This window comes from Numida meleagris, chromosome 1, assembly GCF_002078875.1.
Source record: "Numida meleagris isolate 19003 breed g44 Domestic line chromosome 1, NumMel1.0, whole genome shotgun sequence".
In the NCBI taxonomy this organism is placed as follows: domain Eukaryota; kingdom Metazoa; phylum Chordata; class Aves; order Galliformes; family Numididae; genus Numida; species Numida meleagris.
In genome coordinates this window covers 126,536,886-126,562,090 of record NC_034409.1, presented here as the reverse complement: position 1 = coordinate 126,562,090, position 25,205 = coordinate 126,536,886, and the positions used below count along the sequence as shown (strand labels likewise).

Genomic DNA, 25,205 nt, shown 5'->3' with positions numbered 1-25,205 from the left:
CCCTCGCATCTTGCATAAATCTGTCTCTTGGAAGTTACAGTCTTGTCCCATCTGCATTCAGACTGGGCTTCTCCCTTTTCCACACCACTGGTTTTGTCCTTATGTCTAAAAATGCAGCAGCCAGCATGTGCAGAGAGATATAGGCAGCAGCAACTCCAGGTCACCAGTTACAGCAGCTCACCGGCCATATCCGTGAGACATTTAGATCTGGAGAGTGCTGAAATCACCTCCCATCTCCACAGCCATGCCTCAGCTATGAATCAAGGCAAGACCTGCTCAGTCCCGAGTCAGGACGTGCTTGGTACAGGCAAAATTTTTAGGTGTTAGAACATGAAGGATGGTTTTCACACTGGAACACTTAAAATGCTTCTGTCTCAGTGCAGCATGGGAATTTTCTGCTGGTGGTGAAAGGTTCATCCATCTTCGACACAAAGGCAGCAGCTTGCTGGCAATCAAGTCCCAATTCCAAAACATGATAACATGTGAAGAGCTTCTTTAAAGAAATTTGCCATCAGTTTTGTCATCATAAAAAAAACAATATGTTTTTACTTGCTCTTATCTGGAAACAGATAAACCCTTTTACCTAGCATTACAAATATTAAATAAAAATAAATCAGCCTAAGGCAAATAGCTGGCATTAAAACTTTTAGCCTAAACATTAGAAATCGGTCCAACTAAGAGGAACTGCAAAGTGAGCAATGCCTGCTGATAATGCTCATGCACTCACGTAGAAGTGAGAAGTGGACTGTATTGGCTGTGCCAACAGAGATAAATAATTGTGTATTTCCAGCCAAGACAAGTTTTTAGTTTATCAGCCCATTAAAGGAGAAATAAAAAAATGCAGATAGTCCTTATTCAAGGATGAAAGGATGATAAGAGCAAAAACTCCGACCTTGGGGGGTTCAGCAGAAAACTGGCTATAATACCTCAGATTCATTTTTGGATTCAGTGTCATGCTGCAACATACTGAACATACAAGAATGCATGCTAGTTCCCCGAAAACTGTATCAGTTAAAAAAAGAAAATATGATCCATAAGTGAAGTTTTGGTTTTACACGAAAATAAATCCAAGCATTTGTAGTCATTTCTGGCTAGGAAAAAAAAATCCTAAGTATGTGCTCAGTGAATGTTTTGTTATTAGTGTTGGCACAATGGTGAGTTATCCCCCTCACAACCTGAAAATATGAAAGTCAATCATAGTTTTTTCATTCAATAGAAAGTTCTCCTAGAATTAAAATATCTTGTTTTTCAGTCTGTGTAAAAAATATTTTGCCCAAAAGCTATGAAAAGATTAGGTAAGAATAAACCATGGCTCATTCCTGCCTCTCAGAAAAGCCAGTGGCAAATGTCCCAAACACTTAAGCAGAACCAGTTGGGTTTCCTAATCCATCAACAGCTGAATTTTGTGTCTGTCTTCCACTGATAAAAAAATCATATTCAGGACATAAAAGCAAGTGGGTCAAGAACCTGCAGCATATGGAGCCTGAGATATTTCCTTTTTCATAAAATGTTTGATATCCCAGACACAGAAAAAGCTTTGGAAATAACTAGAAAGACAGAGATAACATCAAACAAAAGTCAAGATTTTAATGAATGAAATCCTTACAGTCTGACACTTGGAAGTAACCCAAAATTGCTCTTCTGACATATTAGTAATTCAAATAAAAAATAAACCTTTTACAAGAAATCTGATATCTTTATAGAGGATACGTATCGTTGTGGCAGACAGCAATGCTATCCAAGTACAACAAAAGCTCTAGCTGGTGACTGCTGCTAAAAATCTGGGCACTAAGTAGATGTGAGCACTGCACAACTCTTGGTAGCTCTGGACAGGCCAGGCTGGGTACTGTCAGCAGGAGCACGGTGCTGTGACACGTGTGCCCAGGCAAGTTGCCTCCAGTACCCAAGGCAGCTAACACCTGTAAAGTGCAGTGTGATTAGCAAACCTCCCCATAATTTCCAGTCATCTCTCTAATAAAGATACCGCTGCTGAGAAATTTCTCTAAATGTCATCAGTCATACACTGAGCCTCTAAAAAAAAAAAACCTGCTTCTAGAACAAATTAATATTGTATGTTACTGTTCTTATGACTCTTCCAGTTTTTCCCATCACCTGTAGGAAATTCATTTTAAACCAAATTCAAATTACCTTTTCCAGCTCTAAACATCTCCCAGAGGCCCAGCTCTCTCATGGTGTCTACCATTACCCATCACATACAGGCAAAGGATCAGCTGTCTTTCTGCTTATTCTCCCCTATTTCTCCCTCTTCTCCTTGCTTGTCCTCCTCTCTCCCCGCTTTCACCTCATCTTCAATTAAATATTGCTCTAATTGGTCTTCGAGGCAGCGTACAGATAAAAAATGATGCTGCAGTCAAGACACTGGGATAAGATTCACATGAGACCAGTTCCTGAGTTCACCACAGCCTTCTGTATGACTGGAGGAAAAGCATTATTTTTGATGAAATCCAAGTTCCGCTGGAGTCAACAGCAATCCTCCTCACTAACTTTCCCTCAGGGAAAGTTCCCCAGTGATTTTCCACTTCTCTGGGTTGGTTTCTCTCCACTCCATTTTATAGTCTTAGCAGCCTGCAGCTGCTACAGAGAGGGGAGCTGGCTCTTACCTAATCTGGTGGGACAGGATCTTTTCTGGATCCCGCTGCTATAACATAAGTAATTATGTTTAAACGTAACCAATCCATAAGACCTGTCAAGTAAGTGAGAACCTATAAATTTGCTTACTTTTGTTATATTCACTTGTTCCAAACCCTCAAATCTCACATTTACTCTGAAGATTTGTTCTTACAAATACTCAATCACAAGAATAATTGTATGTGTGATCAACAGCGACAGCATCCATGGGACTACTCCATGCAAATGGCTCAGTGCAGAGGACTGTGACTGCACTCCACATGGCTGAACTACAGGTAGGTAGCACGAAAGCATATATCGATATTACACAAGCTTACCTACAGATACAGCTTTTATTCTGCTGTAAACACTAAAGAGGGAAGATTATAGAGACTTATGCATTCTGTCAAGAGACTGAGATTTCTCGGATGATCTACAAATTATGGACTATGAAACTCTGAATTATCCACTAGTTCAGAATTATTGATTTTAAATGAGCTCATATAGATTTCAACCCAAAACATATTAAATGTAATCTGCCTACAATAGGCCAATAATATACTGAAATCTCTAATTTTTTTCTGTTTGCGTGCGTGCCAAGACATGCACTAAATGTAGTTATCTTTCAGCCTTTTTCTATTCTGCAGGCAAAATTACAAACCATTTGTTAAAGTGCAACAGGGAAGGTAGTTGCTATGTCATTTTTAATGAACTAGACAACGTGTTTGGTATCTGGCGCTATACTGTTGTTGCTAAAGATGTGATTTTGGTGTTAGCGCACATGGTTTTAAGGTCATTAAGTACTGCAACAAACACTTAAGTAAAAGCATTATCTAAAGGACATTCAGAAACTTATAGCACAGAGAAAAAACGATTGATTTCAATTTAGAAAAAAATATCTCTCACATGAATCAGTAACTACTGCTTATGGAATTTTACAGTGTTTACATCTGTTCCTTTTGTAGCCTCATGGAGATAGATGTCTTTTTAATAAATCCTAATGCTAATACTATTTGATGAGTGTATTAAATGATTACACTACTGTAATGCTGTAATATGCTAAATGCTTTAAAAACAAAAATTGACACCAATTGTGAATTAGTGGACTGGAAGATGCATTATTCTGACTTTTTGTCAGGTTAAGTTTTCTAACCTGGTTGTTACTGTATCCATCGTTCTGCAGCTACTTAGCTAACCTCCTTTTAATTTTTTTTTCCCCACAGAAAATACATTATATTTCAATGTTACAAGAATTTTTCCCTTTTTACTACTAGCACATTTTGTTTTTTAAAGAATGTTTATGCAATACCACATTTGCATCTCTAACATGTTTTGTTTATTTTAAAAAAACAAGAGCTGAGCACGCACATTACTGATGCAGAAAGCAAAGCAATGGAACAACAGGCTTTTATTTGTCAGCTGAAATCATGTGTGCATTCAACCAAATTTTTCCTTTCAAATTAGAAATTAGAAAGTTAAATGCATATGCTAAAATCAACTATAACAAAAAGAGAAGAGGTGACTACAGTGCACTAATCTCCACTTTGAAAGCCCTGAATGTTCACGTTAGACTTCTTAAAATGCCTGAAGCAGTTGGATACCTAAACCTTACTGAAGTTCTTGTGGGATCTGAGTGTCTAGCTCTAGAAGAATATTTTGCAACTCAGGAGTTTGGTATTAAATTAAATTAATTTCCAACTAGATCTTGAGCCAAGCAAGTGATGGAGAGCAGATACATTTTTTTGTAATCACGAGCAACCTCAGAAACTGCAGAATTTCATCATGTAGTATTGATTATTTACCTAACACAGCAATTCATTCCAAATCACCTATATTTAATATTTCAATGTTAATTTCATAATTTGCACTATTGTTTAACATTAGAACTTTCCTCAGTTCTTCTTGAAACAACTGTTTTTTTCTTAGGCTCACAAAAGCCCACATCAAATATCATATGCTGTCACATAAATGAAGTATAAATATTCATGGTGATATGATGTGGATAATCACTAATATATAGACGTGATTGTATCAATCAATTTGAAAGATTTTAACTTAAAGCAATTAAATAACACTAGTATGTTGTGAAAAGAAACACAATGTAACAGTTCATGTTGTTTTTACATTAGAAATAATAAAAGAATAAAGTCTTTGATAATAGAGCTCTTGGTCCTGTGAAGACAGAGGAACATATTTGTTAGATTTCCAGTGGTGTGATTCAGAAATCATGGAGCCTGCACAAAGTTCATTTTCAAAACCTAATAGAAACTTTCTATCAGGCCCAACAGACTTTGGGTCAGACTCTTAAAAGTATGTGACTGCTTAGAAATACACTGACCAGATGCCTCGCCTGAAGGCTCAACCTCATACACTAGAAAACGAATACTCGTCAAATCAAGAACACTAGAGATTCAAGATCTGTAAGAAATAACAAAGTACTAGGTGATATTAAGAAAATCCATCATGTCATTTTGGGAATTCCTCTAAGCCATATAGTGGCCATGCTAATTGCCTTGCTATTGACAACAAAGTTTTCTGACAGAAAGCATACATGCTACTGACAAACATACTCAACAACGTGACTGCGTAAAAAACTACTGCAAGCCTTGTCCTCCCAGGGACCCAGACTTGTTTCTAGAGGATCGTGCAGTGGAGGTAGTGGTGCTGGTGACTGCAATGAGTTTTCTGACCTTCAGCCCTGCAGCCCATGATGGACTGAATCTCCTTCCTCCATGCACTGCGTAACAGTGAAGAAACTGAATAAAAGAATAGGAGAATTGACAAGAAAAAGACTACAAATTAGCCCCAAATCAGCACTTTTTTTGTATGTGCTCAGTACTGATGCAAAGGTTTTAGCGTCAGGCCATTGCTCCTCCATTAGATATTTTTTTCCCTGATATATACCAAGAGAACACATTGGCTTTCACTTTAACACTAGGAACAAAACGGAATGCTACAGATCGTTTACAAGAGCAAACAAAAACAACCATAAAATGGGGAAAAGAGCTTTTCGAAGTGGAGGATGGTGATGTGCCAGGTAATGGTCTGAAACCAACTTAATTATAAAGGAGTCTTTACAGCAGCTTTGGATGGGATCACTTCCTTGATTCTATTAAAATTTTAGTAAAAAGCAGGGTCAAACCATTCATTTCAGTCTTGCTTCTAATAAGATTTTTTTTTTTAACAATTGAATTCCTTTCAAATTCTAAGTAGTTTTTAACCAAGCATAACTGAAATCAAACATCTTTCCTGTAGTCATGATAGAATCCTAGAATTGTTTGAGTTGGATGGGGCCTTTAAAGGTCACCTACTCCAACCCCCCATGCAATGAACAGGGACACCTAGAGCTACATCAGATTGCTCAGAGCCCTGTCCAGCCTGACCTCGAATGTCTTCAGGAACGGGGAATCCACCACCTCTCTGGGCAACCTGTGCCAGTGCCTCACCACCCTTATTGCAAAAAAGCTTTTATCTTATGTCCAGTCTAAATCTCCTGTTTTAGAAATGATTTCCCTTTGTCCTATCACAACAGACCCTTCTAGAAAGTCTGATTCAGAAAAGTATTAGTCTCAAGCTTCCTTCCCAAAAGAAGCTTTGGGTCTTTGGTCTTATATTAAGCATATTATGAGATCTATTGTCATCTAACTTTGTTTCTTGACCAAGAAGATGCATTTAACTGCAATTTTATCCATTCAGCAGCAGCTAGGGCAGAACCAATCCCTTTACTTCAGAAGGCTTTCCATCTGTGCTGTCATTTTAGGCCCATCGTTTCTTGCAAGCTGTCCCCAGGTCCCATAACAAAGCCTAACCTTTGCTCTGGTAGGAAACTAATGGAGGTTAGGGGCTGTTCTCAAAGATCACAAAAACTTTTGTTCCACAAAATTATATGTGTTCAAGATGCAGTTTTCTTCCCATCTGTGTAACGGCTTGCACCGTGCATCTTTAAAAGAAAGCATGTACAACAAGGGAGATTTTGTAGCCAGGATTAGATATCCATAACCTTTAAGTACTTTACAATTAAAATAAAAATGATAGACCGTTTTGGTTAATGAAATGAAAATGAACACTTCCTTGAACATTTCATAAATGTTTCATATCAATCATGAAATAAAATATTCTTGAATTTTTACTGCAATAGTTGCCTTACTAAGAGCTCCACGAGGCACCAGTAAATGTAACAAAATCATTTACTTGCAGCATGTTTGCCCTCACCTGGACTGAAGGGTGTACAAGAAAAAAAATGTTTTTTGGGATGCCTTAATAAAAACACATGCAAATAATTGGGAAAACAAGAGCAGCAGCATATAACAGCAGAAAGCTTCTAAAAGAAGCCTAAATTGTTGCTGGCAGGTTTTTCCCCTAGTTAAACACATAGGAGAAAACTCCCCTTTTGGAAAGAGCATACAGCGCTTTGGAGGAAAATTATTGTACGGGCTAGTTTCCAAAAAATATTGTGGCTATAAAGCGTAATTAGATGGCAAGTATTTGCATAACAAAGTTTCAATCCCTAAGAGTAATGAGATTCATTTGATAATTGTATAACTGCAAGATAAATATCATCCTTTTAATTTGTTCTGTGACCACTGAGGATGCAGCCTGATGGACAACCTTCCAGCAGCAGCTTGATCTAAGCAGTGACTGCTCTGAGGTGCCCGGATACTTTACTAGATTATACTTTTAATGGATTGACCACTGAATCTAGCTCACCACACAGACACAGTAAACGTATGTGTTCACACAAGGAAAACATAAAGGGACTGAAGGTCCAAAGGTGAAAGGGCTGTTTTTCTACAGCCACGAAGTATAGTTTTCCTTTGCTCTGCTTTGCTTCCTTTTAAGGGATGCTCAGATTCTGCTGCCACTGCATGAGTTTTAGTGCTGGAAAGCTAAGCTACACAGCAAGCAGCAAGGTCTGTGATAACAGAGGTGGCACCCAGGTGCTCAACTTGCTCAGCTGATGCTCTCATAAATTACAATTTAACTCCTAGAAAGACATCCCTGTCAATGCAGCCATGCTATAACCTGCTGTCTGGTTCAGATAATCAGTCCGAAATGTGAAGCTATAGGAGAGGCCTGTTTGTCACATTCCCCATGCAGATATGTAAAGAGGAAATGGAACTCACCATTATTCACCAGCACATGGAGTGGACAATTCTTTGCTCTAAACTGCTGCACAAATTGCCGAATAGACTTCATGGAAGCCAAATCACAGTATAAAAACTCCACTAGGAAAAAAGAGAAGATGAACAAACCAGAGTTAAGACAGCTATACAAATAAGAAAACACATATATACATCATCGAAGACTCCTGTTATAATGCCACCTGGAAAGTAAAGGTTTTAAAACTGAAGTAGGTTTTGAAAATTACTGGTAAGGCTGGCTGATCTCAGAGGATTTCTTTCTTCTCTTTCTTTCCTCCACTTCTAATTTAAGCTACTGATTCTTCACAGAGCAAATATGAGGAATGGGGCTCCCAGGGGGTGAAGAGGTGTTTCAAATGGAGCAAAGATGTTCAGATCCTACTGCTTTTTCCATTTCTGCCATTTAGGAAGAGGGTCTACAGCTCCCCAGTACTGCACAAGAACAAGACAACGTGACATGGAAGCTGGAAATCAAATGGGGGGTGGACAAGTCATGCTGGGCACCATTATGCTTCCCTGTGGTTCTGATGCCAAATACGCAGCTCCACAGTTTTTAAAGGTTACCTGCTGAATGTCTCAAAATATATTCTAACATCATTATGTTTTTTATTTCCAAGAAAATATCTTTGACAAAAACATCCTTCTTACAAAGCATTAGTCAGTCATTAGCCCTCAGCTGAATGCTAGAAAAATAATTTAAAAGGTAAAAATGAAAGATTATCTAAATTCCCCCGATAATTTTAACTCCATCAGATCTGAAAATTCTCCTTCTGCCTCAGTTGCTCAGCTTTCTCCCCCTGGCTCTCACAGCACCACTTCATCTGCTGTGTGACAGCCACAGAGTTACAAATTGCAGACAGAGAAGGTCCCCCACAACAGCAGCTGCTTTTTTTTTTTTAAACTATGCAGTGATCAGAAAGAGCATAAAAAGAGGAAATAGAAAAACATGTGACCTTACCTACCTGTTTTAGCTTTTTAGAAAGTGTACATATTGCATACCAGACTTTTGCTTTGTTTCAGCAATAGCTAAGTTTTAAGCAAGAACATCATAAAATCATAGAATCAAAGAATCACCAAGGTTGGAGAAGACCTCTGAGATCATCTAATCCAACTGTCAGCTCATCACCACCATGCCCACTAACCCATGTCCCTCAGTGCCACATCTACTCATTTCTTGAACACCTTCAAGGACAGTGACTCCACCACCACCCTGGGCAGCCCCTTCCAGCACCTCACCACTCTCTTGGAGGAGACATTTTCCTAACATCCAACCTGAATTTTCACTGACGCAACTTGAGGCCATTCCCTCTCATCCTATCGCAGTTACATGGGAGAAGAGGCCGAACCCCACCTTGCCACAATCTCCTCCCAAGGATTTATAGAGAGCGATGAGGTCTCCCCTGAGCCTCCTCTTCTCCAGACTGAACAATCCCAGTTCCCTCAGCTGCTTCTCATAAGACTTGTGCTCCAGACCCCTCACAGCTTCATTGCCCTTCTCTGGACATGCTCCAGGGCCTCAGCTTCTTTCTTGTAGCGAGTGTATAGTGTAGGTGCCCGCTGTGGTTTGTTGTATGTCATGGTGGGACCACAAGTTAATTAGGTGTTGTTAACTCCATCCCAGTCAGATCCAGTACCCGAGGGCTTTGAGGAGCGTTTGTCTGAATCTCTTCCTTATAGTGAATTTTCCAAGAAAGGTCAAAAGGCTTTTAAACCTCAGTCAGTCAGATGGGCTGTACAAAGCACCCTCCCTTGCTCACTGTATCCTTGCAGGGCAAGTTTGTACTTTGGTTTGCTTTCATCAAACTTGCTGACTTTCAGAGCCGTGGCAGCCTCTGCCTGGCCCGCTGTGGCATTTTGGCCACCATGGCTGAAGACAGCAGCTCCCATTCTGCTTGAGTTCCAGATTCTTGCTGCATTTTCCCCATTGCTTATTCCCCCCCCACGCTGTTGCTCTCCCCTTTGCTCAGCAGGAAGCAACAGCCACCTCTTCCTCACACCTCCTCTTGTGAAGGAACAGTTTCTAAAAGAAGGGAAAACTGAAGATATCCAGTTCTCCACACATGCTAAAGAAGACCCTTCTTAGCAGAACATTAAACCATTTGGTAAACAGACTACAGGACAGCACAGGCTGCAAGAAGGGACCTTTCTCTCTACTCTTTTCCCCAATACATCAATGACGTTCTCCATATTGTTTCATCCTGACACAATCAAGGCTGCAAGCTACACCTATAATAGTTCTGTGTAGCATTTTTGTACAATATGGGTTGAGGCAGGCTGCATGCACAATTCCAAGCTAAATAACAAAACGGTCACTGCTCATATTAAAATCCTTTATAGAAGAACATCTCCTTCAGATCTCTTCGGTTTTACACAGTACAGATAAGTCCCGAATCTAGATAGCACTAGTCCATGGAAATGGTCTTAGTGAATTTATACAAATTATTCAGTAGCCCTTCCAGAAAGAGAGAGAGTAGATTCCAGCTTAAAAGCACTTTAAATTCACTTTTGTCTAAATGGTTGTAAAGTCACACCATTCCAACAACACGACTCACGTGAATAAGATTGAATAATTTAAGTTCCCTATAGGCCTTTAGGAAGTCTGCAATTTTGCTTAATTTTACCAAACACCTACAAGTGGAAGTGGAAAGGAAATGCAAAAGTTATTAACTCCTTTCAAAGAACAGAGGTGATCAGGTCATTCCTCTTGTGGGCTTGTGGCTATATAAAAATGTCACTGTAACTGCTTAGATACACAAAACCTGGTTGTACTAATTTATCAGTAAATAATGCAATGAGGAATGTAAAAGTGCTAAGTGAGTCTTTATGCTGACTCTACCATTGCTCTGCTTCTCCAGGCAGCTCATCAAGGAAACAGACTAGGAAAAGCACAGTCAGCTTCTCAGGAGTCAGTCTCATACCACCAATGGAAGAATCCCTTCTAATATAGAATATTCATCTTGGTACAGAAAACATTAGGTTTCTGTCAGCTGCAGTATTTGGTGGCACAGTGCAGGATCCAACCACTCCTTCAACATCTGTATGGACTGTGGCAGTGTTGGTTACTCTCACGGTTTTTGCTAATGCCACTATATATTCAAGGAGAGCAGGTCCCTGAGAACAACCACTAAGCTGAATTTTAATTTCTCCCATCATCCAACCTCAAAATTCTCTTTTCTGCACTGCCAACAGCACCCTCACTCTGGTGAGATAACCAGTGCGGCAAGACAAGTGCTTTTCAGATTGACCACGACAACCTCATCCTTCCTGGAAATTAACTTTTTGCTACACTTGTCCCTTCTGCCCTCCCTTAATCCTGCAGTTTTGCAGGGAATGAGCTGTCATCTGTTATGACTGCACAGTGACTAGACTAATGGGTGAGACTATCATTACTAAGCTTATTTATTTGCTCACTTGGGACGCATGTAATCGTATTTTGTATTAGTAAAGTACTTTCCATCAAAAGATCAGAACCTGCTTTGGAAAGGAAAACAAACAAATCAAACCCCAAACTTTTCTTTTTGCTCACAAGGCAGAAACCTTAATAGCCAAAGTTCTTATTCATGCTCATTCATGGATGGCGTGTCTTTGCCATCCTCACCAGAGGCAGCACCAGGATGCCTGAGATGCCATCCCTCTCGGCAAAGCGGACCAGAAGAGCTACTCTAAATCAATCACTGCAGGGCTGCAAATAGGAACTGAGCTGCTTCTTTGTCTCATGGTGAGTACTTTGTTTTAATATTGTACCAAAGAACATTTAGAAGCTAAGAATAATGACTAGTATTTACAATATTTCAAAGTATGTACAAAAATATTAAGCAAACCATTTAAAAAATGTCTTCATGAAAGACCAGCATTTAACAATGTGAATGAATGATCATACCTGAACTTGAATTCAGAATGTGAATCAGAAACAATGAGGGCAATAGGTTTTCTGTGTAAATTAAGTACAAGCAAGGAGAATAAAAATGCACAATAACAGCAAGCAAACTGAAGTATAAGCCAAAATTAATGGTTAGATGTCACTTTTTATCATTTCAGTTTGTCTGCTACTAGACTTCAAATTATTCAAGTGCCTATCACTCAGCTTTTGTGTTTAATACTATAGTAAGTTTTAAAAATTAACCGTTTCATTTTCTGCATGTCATTAAGAATAAAAACAGGGAATAGAATATATGCAAAGATATCAGAATATCTATATTTATAAAATATCAGAACTATATATATAGAATATCTGCAGCTAATTCTACTGAAGTATCCTAATTTATAACTTCTCCCATTTTATCTCTCCTCCTATTCTTCCCCTTGCTTTCCGATACTTCTAGAATGACAGACATGTCTGTGTTTCTTTCTTCTAATGGATATGTTCCTTATTCTTATCTAAACAATCTCTCCCATGAAAGCGAATAGATATTTGTCAGACACCAGTGAAAATATTCACTGTTAAAAATATTCTTATCATTATTGTAATGTGATGACTCAGTTGTCTGAAAATGATTATTTAATAAAATATAAAAGGAGAAAATTTTCCCAAAAGACATCTAGAGTTACTAATGCCATTACCCACATATGAGCAGACACATATATGACGGTGCTTTGCCTAATTGCTTACTTTTAAACATACATCTGTCACAGCATGTTTTCAGCAGCAGTTTTTCTGGCTGCTCCTCAACAGATGTGTATGAATCCCACAAAGTTATGCTGGTTCGCAGCACGTGGTACCACTGAGTGCCCATACAGCTCAGTGTCTGTTCCTGCTCTGTGCACTCTCAGCTCACATCACAATGCTTACTAACATCAGAGGAGCTGACAGACCCTAGAGAGCTATCTCACACCACGAGCCCCACGAGAGCCTGATGCAGGATTTGTATGCTAACACTTTCCCAAGTTTCCCCCTTAGGGTCAGCTTTGCACTCTGAATTTCAGTTCAGCTGCTTCTACACATTACTAGCATGGGATTAATTCAAGGAAAAGCCAAAATTGTGCCCGGAGTGGTAAGGAGCTGAGATTTCCTCCTTCATGATGGGAAGAGGACTATGGAAAGGATTGCTTTGCCCATTTGCCACCCATCTGCCCAGGTACCAGTGGAAACAGCTACACAAGGAACAATAACACACAAGGAATAGTTCCTCGACAAGGTCATCACAAATGCTCAGGAGGCACAAATTCGTGCTCCAGAACATGTTGCAAAAGCTCCACATGGGCACATTGTTTTGTGGGTGCTGTATCCCAAGAGTGCATGGAGGAGTTTGGCCAATCATCTGCCCTTCAGCTTCACAGTTATTCTTTGGCATCTGCACAGGGCAAGGAGAAACTTTGTCCTGCTCATGACAGAACAGACTATGCTTCTAAGCACCTGGATGGTTGGTGTTTATCAGAAACTGCTCTTAATGAGGCAAATATCAGCTGGTGCTGCGTTGCAAAGCTAGAGAAGCTCTGTCAGCAAGGTGGCAGGTGGAGAAAGAAGTGGAGCAAACAACAGCAGGGATAAAGCATGAACCAGGAGGAGGAGAAGACAGAAAGTGGTTCTGGCTGAAGCCTTTGCTGACACTAATGAACAGTGGCTTTGGCTGGCCCAGTCTTCAGAGACAGGCCTGGTATCTCCCTTCTCCATTTCTGAAGTCCTCTGGTCCTCTTTCCCTAAAGCAAGGTGTCCCAGAATCAACCCATCTTTCTGAGCAAGCTCTGCTCATCTGTTTGAATGTCTTCCAGCCAAGAGAAAAGCCATTCTCAATCAAAACAGAGCTGCCAAGAGCTGGAGGTGAACTCCTGACTAGCTGTAAATCCTGACCAGCTGAGCTCAAAAACTGCAGCCAGAAACCAGGCACTAGATGACAACATCATGAGTGGAAAACGCAAAAGCAGTTCAACACTGTTAACACACCTCTGGAGTCTATCAGTCTACAACCTGGGCATGTCTGGAAGCACATGAGCCCCTGTCAGCACAACGTGCCTCCTGTTGACAGAATATTCCCATGTTATCTGGGATTCACTCAAGGGCTGTGGTGCAAGTCTGCATAGATGTACATGACAACAGAATGTTTCCAAATGTCTGCAGAATGCTTACTTTAAAAGGATTGCTAGGAAAAACAAAAACAGGCTAATAAAGTGTGTACCATCCAGGTGTGTATCAATGAGACAATCATCACAAATCCAGCCAGCACTCTGACTCTGATCTCCCGAATTATTTTAAGCATTTTATGTACCAAAAATGTTGTCTGTTGCACCTTACAAGTCTCCCCCTCAGTTTTCCTCTCTGTCCTTTATTGGTCAGAATAACGTTGTGGCATTTTTCCATATCACTGATCTTTCATAGACTTTGACAGATGATGAAAAAAATTATCGACCATGGCTAACCCTTGCACAGATTTACTGTCTGAGCTAATGTTTTTGATATGCCATTGAAGAAAAGGACAGATGGAACACATTCATCTGGCAAAGTGTGTAAATGCAGTGCCATGGATTAAAATAGTGAGCATATTTAAAGACATACAGCTTGGGTATGATCATTAAAAGCTACACTCACAACTTAGTTATACTAGTTTGTCTGCAGCCTTCCAGAAAGCAAGAACACCTAAATTCAGCTGTGACTTCTCTGAGTCATCCATTTGAGTGCCACCAACTTTAGAAGCATAGAATCATAGAATTATCTGAGTTGGAAGGGACCCTTAAAGGTCATCTAGTCCAACTCTTCTGCAATGAACAGAGACACCTACAGCTAGACCATGTTGCTCAGAGCCCTGTCCAGCCCAAACCTGTCCCTGGATATCTCCAGGAATGGGGCATCCACCACCTCTCTGGGCAACCCATTTCAGTGCTTCATTACCCTTACTGTAAAAAACTTTTTCCTTATATCCAATCTGAATCTCTTCTGTTTTAATTTGAAACCCTTTCTCCATGTCCTGTCACAACAGACCCTGCTAAAGAGTCTGTCCCCCCTCTTTCTTACAGTGCCATATAGATACTGACAGGCCACTCTCAGGTCACCTCGCAGCCTTCTCTTCTCCAGGCTGAACAGCCCCAGCTCTCTCAGCCTGTCCTCATAGGAGAGGTGTTCCATCCCTTGGATCATTTTTGTGGCCCTCTCCTGGACATGCTCCAACAGCTCTATGTGTCTCCTGTACTGAGGACTCTGCATATGAACACAGTACTCCTGGTGAGGCCACATCAGCGCAGAGCAGAGGGGCAGGATCACCTCCCTCGACCTGCTGGCCACGCTTCTTTTGATGCAGCCCAGGATACAGTTGGTTTTCTGGGCTGCCAGGGAACAGTGCTGGCTCATGTTCCAGTTTGCCATCCACCAGTACCCTGAGGTCCTTTTCAGCAGGACTGTGCTCTATCCTTACATTCCCTGGCTTGTATCGATAGATTAAAGGTAGTCTAAAGAACTTCTTGAGCCTCATGCTAGCATTTGTGAGCAGCCCCTGGCTGACATTCTGCAGCCTATGCAGTGAAAAAAGAGCTCGGCATTGGTGTTCATGACATAAAGGAAAATTCACATTGAGCAAATGTTAGAAGTTATGCTTCACCCTGCCACAGGATGATCTGAACATTGTCTGCTCAAAGAGGTATTAAAAAAAAAAGGCAATTTGTGGCGATATTACTTAACTGTGTAACTTTAACCTACTGTACTAAGAGAAATGAGAAAAAAAAATCTTTAGCCTTCCAAAAGATACTTTCAGAGATGGAAGAGTAAAATAGAAATTTGTCCTCAGAAACCAAGTGAACAGTCTTTCACCTTCATAGCAGTGCTTTCACCTTCGTAAGAGAAGCGTGTGCCTAGTCCAGTGATCCTTTAACCTGTAAAATTCAATAAACACTCTGATAACTCTTTTGCACTGCTTAATCAAAGTAAGCCAATTTTCAGGGTAAGAGCAGTGTTCCAGTTCCATTGCTGCTAGTTTCTCCCATTATTTCTGGATTATTAGATCACTACAGGAGGGTTCCCTGAGCAACTTCACTGTTCATGTTACCAGAGCAGAGCGCTGGGATGTAACAGCAATACTAAATGGAGGCAGTCCATATTAAGCACCAGAACTGCTTGTGTGTGACTCTGATAACTGCAGTACAAGATGAGATGTTACTTAAATATATGATTATTTTAGCAAAATTCCTACTCTGCAGCATGGCACTATCTGGGTTTTCCAAAAATGTAAGTAGATCTTTATTGTATAATATTCAATATTTTCTGTTCAGCAGGAACAAGGCTTGTAAAATAAATGAGCTGCAACCAACTCATAAGAAAATTTTAGACAATGGTGGAAGCGCAACAAGATTAGTGGGATCCATAGCCAGCTCTTAGGGTGAGAAAGGTTATCTCAGTTTCCTGTGGGTAAAATTTCTTCCATATTATTGAATGGAGAGGCTTTATTCTTCTATAAATAGCAAATGCAATCATAGATACATAGAACATTTCCTCAAATACTTGCTGGAAATTACATTCTGTCTCCCTTCTTCCTCTCTTGAGTTTAGGTGCTCATCATCCAGATTTATGACTGCAGAGAAACAAAGTCCTCTGAGAGCCTCCCTTGTCGCTATGGGAAGATTTTCTTTGGTTCTACCCCACCAAACAACTGCTTTAGGAACCTTTCTGCCCTAATTTATAGTACCTGCTCTTGTATCTTCACATACATTGAAAGCAACTGTAAGCTTAGTGTCTTCATAGCCCCATTCAGAACCCTCTGGAGAAATGGTGGGAAAATGATGTGCCTTTGAATTAGGCTGTTATTTGGAAAGAATAAAATAAAATGCGTTGTAGTGGAAATGTTTTTCAAATCTCTTTTCAAGGTTGAGGAAAGCAGCATTGATCCTGCTCAATGTTAAATATGTTTTCTTCCCTCCATGGGGAGCTGAAACAGGAGGACAAGTTCAGGTAAATGCCCTCTGCCACACAGGGATAGATGAGCTCACAGTGGGCACTGGAAGATTCATCATTTAAGGATGAAGAAGAGATGGTTTAGAATATCCCCATTCCCATTATATACACTTCAAGGTCTATTTTCCTCTTGCTCCTGCTAAACAGATTTTTATATCACATTTCATTGTTGTATTTTGTGAATTGCAGGTATGTTGCTTTTTCTTCTTGGATGACATTTATTCCTTGCAGTGACTTAACCCTACACTGTGACTTGTTTCTCATTTAAAATCCCAATATATATGGTGTGCATTCAAGACACACATTCTAGCACCCTCATATTGACACTCTATCAGGAATGAAATTCAAGTGAAGAGTTGTTTGGGAGTAATACTGATTCAAGATATTAAAGAAGATAAAAACCAGCAAGGCTTTTACAGGATGACAAAATAGAAAGGTACTGCAGAGTAAGCTCGGAGCATGAATTTTCCTAGAAAAGACACTGAGTCCTCAACTGATTTAAACCAATATAGCTCTGTAAGTAAACGGAGGTATTTCTTTCCTATCTCTAAATTCTGGACTTGCATATTACCAATGTATCTTTTGGGTTGTGTCACTTAAATTTAAGACACTGAATCACTTTCATAATTTGATGATCAAGATTTCCTGGATACCTACATAGCATCATAGAAAAAGCATCAGTGAGGACCAAAAAAAATCCTATCAGTCTTTTGTTGGCAGCCTTCTCCTTCAAGATATTTTATTGAACATGCTCCCTGACTAAAACATGCACCAGCACTCCTCATGAGTTTTTCCCCTCTTGACTTGCAGCATTTCTTTTCTATATGAAGTGTACTGCTTACAAGCAAGTGTAATTTATTTATTCAAAATAATTTCTCCAAGGTAGCCAAACCCTGTCACTTCAATTTAATTTCAAATTAGCTACCTCGTTCATGACTTTACATCCCTAAATCTTTCTTCCCTCAGCCTTCCTAATTATTTTTTAAAGTGAAAGTTGACTTTCTTCACCTTATATAAGTCATGAAAGAAAAAACCTTCACACATTCCAAACACAGAGAATGATAAAAAGAGAGGGGAAAACAACAATAACAACAACAACAACAACAAGAGCTGTAGTGAAATACAGAACTTTCAAAAAATAAAGGGGTCACTAAAACAGGGCTACCTTAATTACGGGCACTTCTAGAACCATAATATTTGTAGAACAGATTTCTTTTAGTTGCTACAGCAAAGAAACTACAATTCCAATTAGCCTGGTTTTGGATTGAAATAGTTCAGAGCTGACAATATCCCCGTTCTTATAGTGGCCTAGAACTGATCCAGGTCACTTGGTCATCACTGGTGTGGATCTGGCTTCTTCTGTCCCATCTGGAATGTAAATGTCTAGAGATGTGAACTGGATGAATTGTAACATTCAGCATTCAGTCACTTAAATTTTACCTGCTGGTATAGTGTTCTTTTTTTGTTGTTGTTGTTTTTTTTTTTTTTTTAAATAGATTAAGACCTTCTGTGCTACTTTATGGCAAATATCAAAGGTTTCAATCAGAACTCACAATGCAACTTGCATGTCTTAGTCTGCTGTGCAGGCACTTCTTGCCATGCGCCAGTATCAAGTACACACTTGGAGACTGGAAAACAAAACACTCTCAGTAGTATTGTTGGTCAGCATTATATCTAGATATTTCATAATAAAGCATATTTTCTTGACCAAAGTTTAATACCAGAGAACCATTAAGTGATGGCAAAACAACTCTCCTATTGTCTAGATTTCCTGAAAAGAGCTGGCATTTTTTGTGTATGACTATTTATCATTTCAAAACAACCATAATACAAACTTCCAGTGTAAAGAATAATCTTTGTAGTATGTTTTGGTATTACCATGAAAGTAGCTCAGCTCTATACCCTCTGAGGTAACAGACGGGCTTGATAGTGTCTCTTCATTGGAATCCTTCAGGACAAAAATCTCACAAAGTCAAATGAAATAACAAAAAGAAGAAGGGAATATTTCCAAGCTTCAAACAAGAATAGCTTAGAATACAATATCTTTTGTTCTGGCCATTAGAAATGCCCATCATACATATTTCAGCAAACATCACCTTCTCTTTCCCCAAAAGTTTTCTGCTGTTTTCCTTGTGTAAGTTCAAGCAACAATGTGCTGAGTCAGAGTAGCACACAGATCACGCTTCAACTAACTTCATTCTTCACTCCTTCCACACAGCTCTGCTAGTACAACTGTCTGCCCTGGCTCCTGCCAACCAACACCTGGGATGTTATCTGTGTTAGAGCAAAGGAACATAAATTGCCTTGAGCAGCACTGCTGTCATCCCTTCCTACTTCTCCAAGAATCAGGAGGCCTACGCTTGCTTTCCCCTTTTCCCCGCATCTGATACGAGGCAGTTTCATGCTTAAGAAGCTGTTAGGACTGTAGAGGGCTTCTAAGGTATGATTCATCTGACCTGTTTCACAGATCTAGTTTAAGATGAGATGAATCATGTCCCACAACTGCTTATTGCTCTTCACAGACTGCAAAGAGAGCTTGGGGACACTGACTCAGATTTAAACCTCTGAGTTATAAACCTCAAAAATTAGGTGATTTGAATCCCAGCTTTCAGATTCAATTAATAATGAACAAATAAAGAGAAAAATCAGAGAACTGGGCATGCGTGCAGATGACTCAGTGTTATTCACTGTAGACAAGATCAGGAAAAACAGAATAAGAACTTTCAGGAGGATCTTGCCAAACTATCTCAGCTCAACACAGTGGAAAGTCATACTTCAAAAAGATAAGGAGTCTTGCAGGGAGTGTATAAATTATTTTCATATTGTGAATGCCTCTGAAATAACTGTGACTTCTCAACATCAAAACTGAAATATTATCGCACAACCTAATTGATGAGCACATCCTGAGAGAGGAAGAAGGTCAATATAATTGTGGTGTTTGGTTTGGTGTCGCTGTGTATGTACATGCACATAACTGAGACTGAGCTTAAGTAAACTGAGCAAGACATTATCGTTTCTAAAATAACGACAGGATAACTTGGCATCCCAGGTGAGTACTGGCAGTTTTGCTGCTGTTGTTCAAATCACACAGCTACTAATCTTCAGCAGAGATCTTACTACTTAGCAAAGTGAGAGGAAAAAGCGGTGCAGAAGAATCAAATGCCAAGAACAGAACCAGAGTTTCTTGAGTTTCTTGATTTCTGTTTCAGAAGCTGCTCAGTACACTGGACTCCACCTCCTTTCTCTCTTTATTTCCATACAAAGAGATCTGTCTTATTACTTGCATGATTGTATTCATATAATAAAAGCTGTTTTTCTGTGTGTTTTGTTGTTGTTGTTTTCTTGTTTGTTTAAGATCAATTTATCTTTAAGAAACTTTAGAACCTTTTTCTCCCCGATCTTGTTTTGTTACTTACTTTGCTATTCTTCTTCTTGTTTCCTTTGCTGGTCCTCCATAACTTTTACCAGGATCATTCTAATGCAGTGCCCCTGTTGAGTAATGGATCTTTAAATAAATCCTCTTTCATAGCAGTTCCCTGTTAATGCTGACCTGACCTGGAATTTCAGGCAATGTAATTCAGAGCAGTTGTGCAAGGAACCACAGTGCTCTTCCTCTGCAACTCAATATTTAGTGTCATGGTCATTTTCTTTTCATCTTGAAGGCAGACTGGCTTTTGGGCATCTTAATAATTCTTTTAAGCTCAAGGAGGGAAGATTTAGATGAGATGTCAGGGGAAGTTCTTCACAGAGAGAGTGGTGATGTGCTGGAACAGGCTGCCCAGAGAGGCTGTGGATGCCCCATCTCTGGAGGTGTTCAAGACCAGGTTGGATGGAGGCCTGGGCAGTCTGGTCTAGTACCAGATCTGGAGGTTGGTGGCCCTGCCTGTGGCAGGGAGGTTGGAACTTAATGATCCTTGGGGTCCCTTCCAACCCAAGCCATTCTGTGATTCTATGATTCTATGATTCCTGCTGTTAGGAATGCTCATCCCGCACACTGTTCAGCATCAGCTCATGCGGATAACCCTTTTCATGAAACATTATGTGGAAATTTTTCCCTTCATTAGAAAAAAAAGAACTCTGGGAATAAAATGTCAGCCTGAAAAGAGCACAGTGTCATTTGGGGGTTATTTGGGAAAGAAATGGGTACTCTTGACCACATAAAAACCTATTTTTCTTAGGAAAAATGAAACAGAACTTTTCCCTGAAAGTTCAGGAGAAGTACCAGATGAACAAAAAATGGTTACTTAAGTCCTTCTTGTGTTCAGCAATCAGGCTGGTGTTTTTGCCAGCTGTCCTTTACATCAGCTCTAGAGAAAGGACTGCTGGTACAGCTAAGTGTTTGAGTTCCTTTTCAGATTTTCAGACTTTCTGGAGATTTAGCTAGACTGTTGTGTTGGTATAGGGAGAAAATTTTAAAAGTAACAAGGAAAAGGACTGGCTGAATGCCCCACCCTCAGCCTCCCTGCTTCAGAATGAATTTGCAGACCTAGGATGGAGAATGGCAGTGTGCGTGCGTGTGTGAACAACTGCGAAAGGTACACAGGAATGATGTTAGAAGCAACCACTGTACCTAATGTGCTTGAGGCCAGGCCTCAGCAACCAGCAGCAGATGTCACAGAGATGGCTGTGCCTGAAGTTGCACCTTTACCTCTTTCAGGTGTTTGTCTCTTTACTTCTGATTTAAATCTCTGAACACCAGGAAGCATTACTGTGCTGTGTGGCCCTGAATTTTCTCCCACCTCCAGTATGTGCAAGCACAGCTGAGGAGTCCAGCTTTGTCATTTTAAACACTGCCAGAAGACGTATTTTAGAAGTGTGGTGGTCCTGTAGCCACTGTTGATAGCACATGGGAAATCTGGTTTGTGGTTCTTCTGAACCTCAAAAGAACCCTAACCCCCAGGTCCCACTGCAGTAGCTACCAGGCAAGAGGAGAAGCTGGGGCAAAGCGCCCTCAGTCCCTGCAGCTGAAGCTGTGCCACTTTGTGGAAAGGATGGCTTGATTGCCACAGAGCATAGGGAAGCAGAAGAGCAGCCACCAGACAGGAGTCAGGTGATGCCAGGGTTCTTCTGAACAGGAGAAATGTGACTTTGGAGCCTCTGTCCTAGAGCTACTTATGGATTTTACATTAAACAATCCTTGGTTAGACCACTTCACATCCCAGCTAACTAGATGTTCAATGCTGGGCTCTGAATTGCCCTTTGTAGATCTAATTTCAAGTTATTTCTGCAAGTTGGATTTGGACTAGTGAGTCCTGAAGTTGCTTTGGGAAATGTCTCTAATCACAGAAAAGCTCACTAATGGGAGAATGGAGAGCAATATTCATAGTTATGATTATTGTTGACCTCAGAAAAAGTTAAACTGCAATCTCAAAACTTCAGAGACCCACTATCTTTCCCCTGATATATCAGGTCCCAAAAGTATAATGCTGAGTAACTCCTGAAAGAAATTCTTGAGTTTTCTTCTTTTTGTTTGAGCTGCTGCTAAACAGCTACCTCAGAACCCAATCACATTGATTCAGTGGAGCTGCTGGTTATTTTAGCTATGACTATTTAATTTTTGTTTGGATCACTGCAGATAGAAAGCAGCTTACATGGAGGCATGGTCAGGACTACATCCACAAGCACATGCTTTCCCTAGAATTAATATGTGACTCATGGAATCACAAAATGCCTTAGGTTGGAAGGGACCTCAAGGATCATCAATTGGCTCAAAGGTTCTGTGTTGGCCCCTTGAGAAGCCTCTCTTTCCAGCATGAACATGGAAAACATTCTAACTCATGCACCTGCAGTAAAGGAGGAGAAAGGTCCTCCTCAAGAGCTGAATTTCTCTTCTGTAGAAGGATGCAAGGTGAGGAAAACTGTGTCAGTGATACTACAGCGACAGCAGCTGAGTTTTCCACATTGGTCAAGAAAGAAGTATAGCTACAGTAGAAAGTATGAGAAGTGTATGAGTGTACTTCTGTGAGCAGCTGTTCTCCAGTTAGCAGGGGAGAAACCAGCAGTAGGCAGAAGAGTATGTCTTTTTTTGAAGTGATAGTCGCAGCACCACTGTTTGCTCCGGTGCACACTCTCTGGGGACAAGCTTTTAAATGGGGGGAGTGAGAGAAAATTGATTCTCATTAGTCTGATTTATAACCAAGTATGACTTAAATATAGGCAAAATGGATTTTTCTAGTCATTCTTTTACCCAAGAAACATAAACTCTGAATTCTTTGCATGGAATTAATAATGTATGAAATTATTCTTCCTACACTTTCTGATGTATGATCAGTTTGGTAAATGAAGGAGCTAGAAATTCACCATAAATCACTATTTCCAGTATGGTGACAGCTGTAGTCCTAACACTGTGAAGAAGGGCAGCAAAGAACTGCAGCTGGCAAGACTTTGGAAGCGTTTTTTTTTTTTCTTTCCAGTGTTTAAGTAGCATTTTCGGGGAAGATACCTCCTTTCCTATCCCTAATGGGAAAAAAATTAGGCAATAATTGTTATGCAATCAGGTACGCTCATCTAGCAGACTGACTGTAGCAGCACTGCGGATCTGAATACTGTGTTTCAAATACATTTTGAATTGCTGCAGAACTCCAGATGAGCAGAGCCGCAAGATCAAAAGGCTGCAATGCAAAACGTTGGTGCAGCATGCTGCATCGTGTAAAAACCACACTAATGGAGCTGAGCGGATGTTCACCCATCCTAGTACCTCCTTCAGCCCAGGTTTAGGGCCCAGCTCAACTTGCACGTGCAGAGGGCTGACTCTGGCTCCCAGCTCCAGGGTATGCATTGCAGGGCCCACCCTGGCCTGGTCGGGAAAGAAGGCCCTGTCCCTCACTCAGGAAAGGGCAGCTTAGCTGGGCCAGTGCCTGTCTGGGGATGTGTGTCAGAAGAAGGGGAAAAAGGGGAAGCATATTTGGGTTAGCAGCTTGGCTGTTTTGTTGCTTCATTCTTTCAGACTATTTGGACGGCAGCCATCAACACTGTGATTTATCTCTATTTAATTTTTCCACTTTTTCAGACCCTTGGCTGTTGATAATTCAATTTTTGGCAACTGTAGCCCTTCACTTCCTTTTACAAGTTATACCCCAAGGCAGATATACTGCCATCTGTCCTGTAATGGTGGTGGTAGCTAGTGGATGTGAAGAGGCAAATGTCCAGATGCCGCGTGGGCTGTGAGACAGCTCTAAAATGCAAATAATCTTGGATTAAAAGTACCTTTTGAATTCAAATATTAGCCACTCAGAAACATTAGGATACTTGCCCTGGGGACTCCCTTCATCCTGTCGTCTGCATATTGCTTATCCCAAGAGTTCTAGTGGCTGCAGAAACCTAAACAATTCCCTCCGCCTACTCTCCAAAGTCATCAAAGGACAAACTGATCTCCATCCAGCTATCCTTCAAACATACTTCACTTCCTCCCTCATCCTCTCCTACCAGTCTTCATGCCCTCCAGAAGAAATCTCCCTTCAAGAGGCCTGTGCCTACAGCAATCCACCAACTTGTACTTTGCCAAGAAATGCTCCTTGCCCAGCTACTGGCAACAGCTCTCTGCCGCCAGCACAAGGTGCTGGGTTTCAGACCTGGGAGGCAACGTTCGCTCTCTAGAAAGACCCACAGCCATTCGAGTCCTGATCTGAATTGAAGGAGGATGAGAGGTTTGTGGACAAAAACCTGGACATGAGCCAGCAGTGTATGCTTGCAGCCTGGAAGGCCAACAGTATCCTGGGCTGCAACAGAAGAGGGGTGGCCAGCAGGGAGAGGGAGGGAATTGTCCCTGTCTGCTCTGCCCTTGTGAGGCTCCAGCTAGAGTTCTGAGTCCAGGCCTGGGGCCTTCAGCACAAAAAGGACATGGAGCTGTTGGAGTAGCTCCAGAGAAGGGCCAGAAACATGAACAATGGGCTGGAGCACTTCTCCTATGAAGAAAGGCTGAGGGAGCTGGGCTTGTTTAGCTTGGATAAAAGAAGACTGAGCACTGCATGGGTCAGCACCAGGATAACCCATCTTTCGGACTTTCTGTGCAACACAGGGCCTGACCCAAAAGTTACTCATTCTAAGCTGAACCCATAATTTCATGATGAGCTACAGCAGACCTTTCTAAGCAAGTAGCTGTGGGAATACTAGAAAGACTATTTAGAGCAGCAGCTGTGGAGCAAGATAAACAGCATGAGAAAGCAATGCTGAGAACCAAGGACATCTCTAGAAGACGAGAAAAGCAAAAAACAAGTAAGCTGTGTGATGGCCGCGTGATGATGACCCTGACTGGAGGAAGAACACGTGGCTAGGAATGACTCATGGCTCTGATTGGATAAGCACCTGTGTGCACAGTTAAGGAGTGTTTGTGGAATGTTTTGTTGACATGTAAAGGCAGGTGGGAAAGTTAAAAGAGAAAACTTGTGAATGTATGTGAGGGATGTTAGAACCTGTAATAAACGATTTGGATCATTCACATCTCACCCCGTGTCTCAGACGCTGCAAGTATCTGAGAGAAATTACCAAGGAACGTGGATGCTATGTTTTCTCCACAGGGCTAGTTGTCCTGAGATACAGAAAACCCATGTGGCCAAGTTTGCATT

At 40.7% G+C, this 25,205-nt stretch overlaps 1 protein-coding gene across 1 annotated transcript in view; it reads right to left on the bottom strand.

The window, feature by feature from the left end:
- The window catches only part of DHRSX (dehydrogenase/reductase X-linked), a 161,720-nt gene that overhangs the window by 49,966 nt on the left and 86,549 nt on the right, over nt 1-25,205 (bottom strand). The window contains exon 4 of the mRNA XM_021411563.1: nt 7,752-7,853. Within this exon, the coding sequence (XP_021267238.1) occupies nt 7,752-7,853 (102 nt within the window). The remainder of the gene's footprint in view (nt 1-7,751; nt 7,854-25,205) is intronic.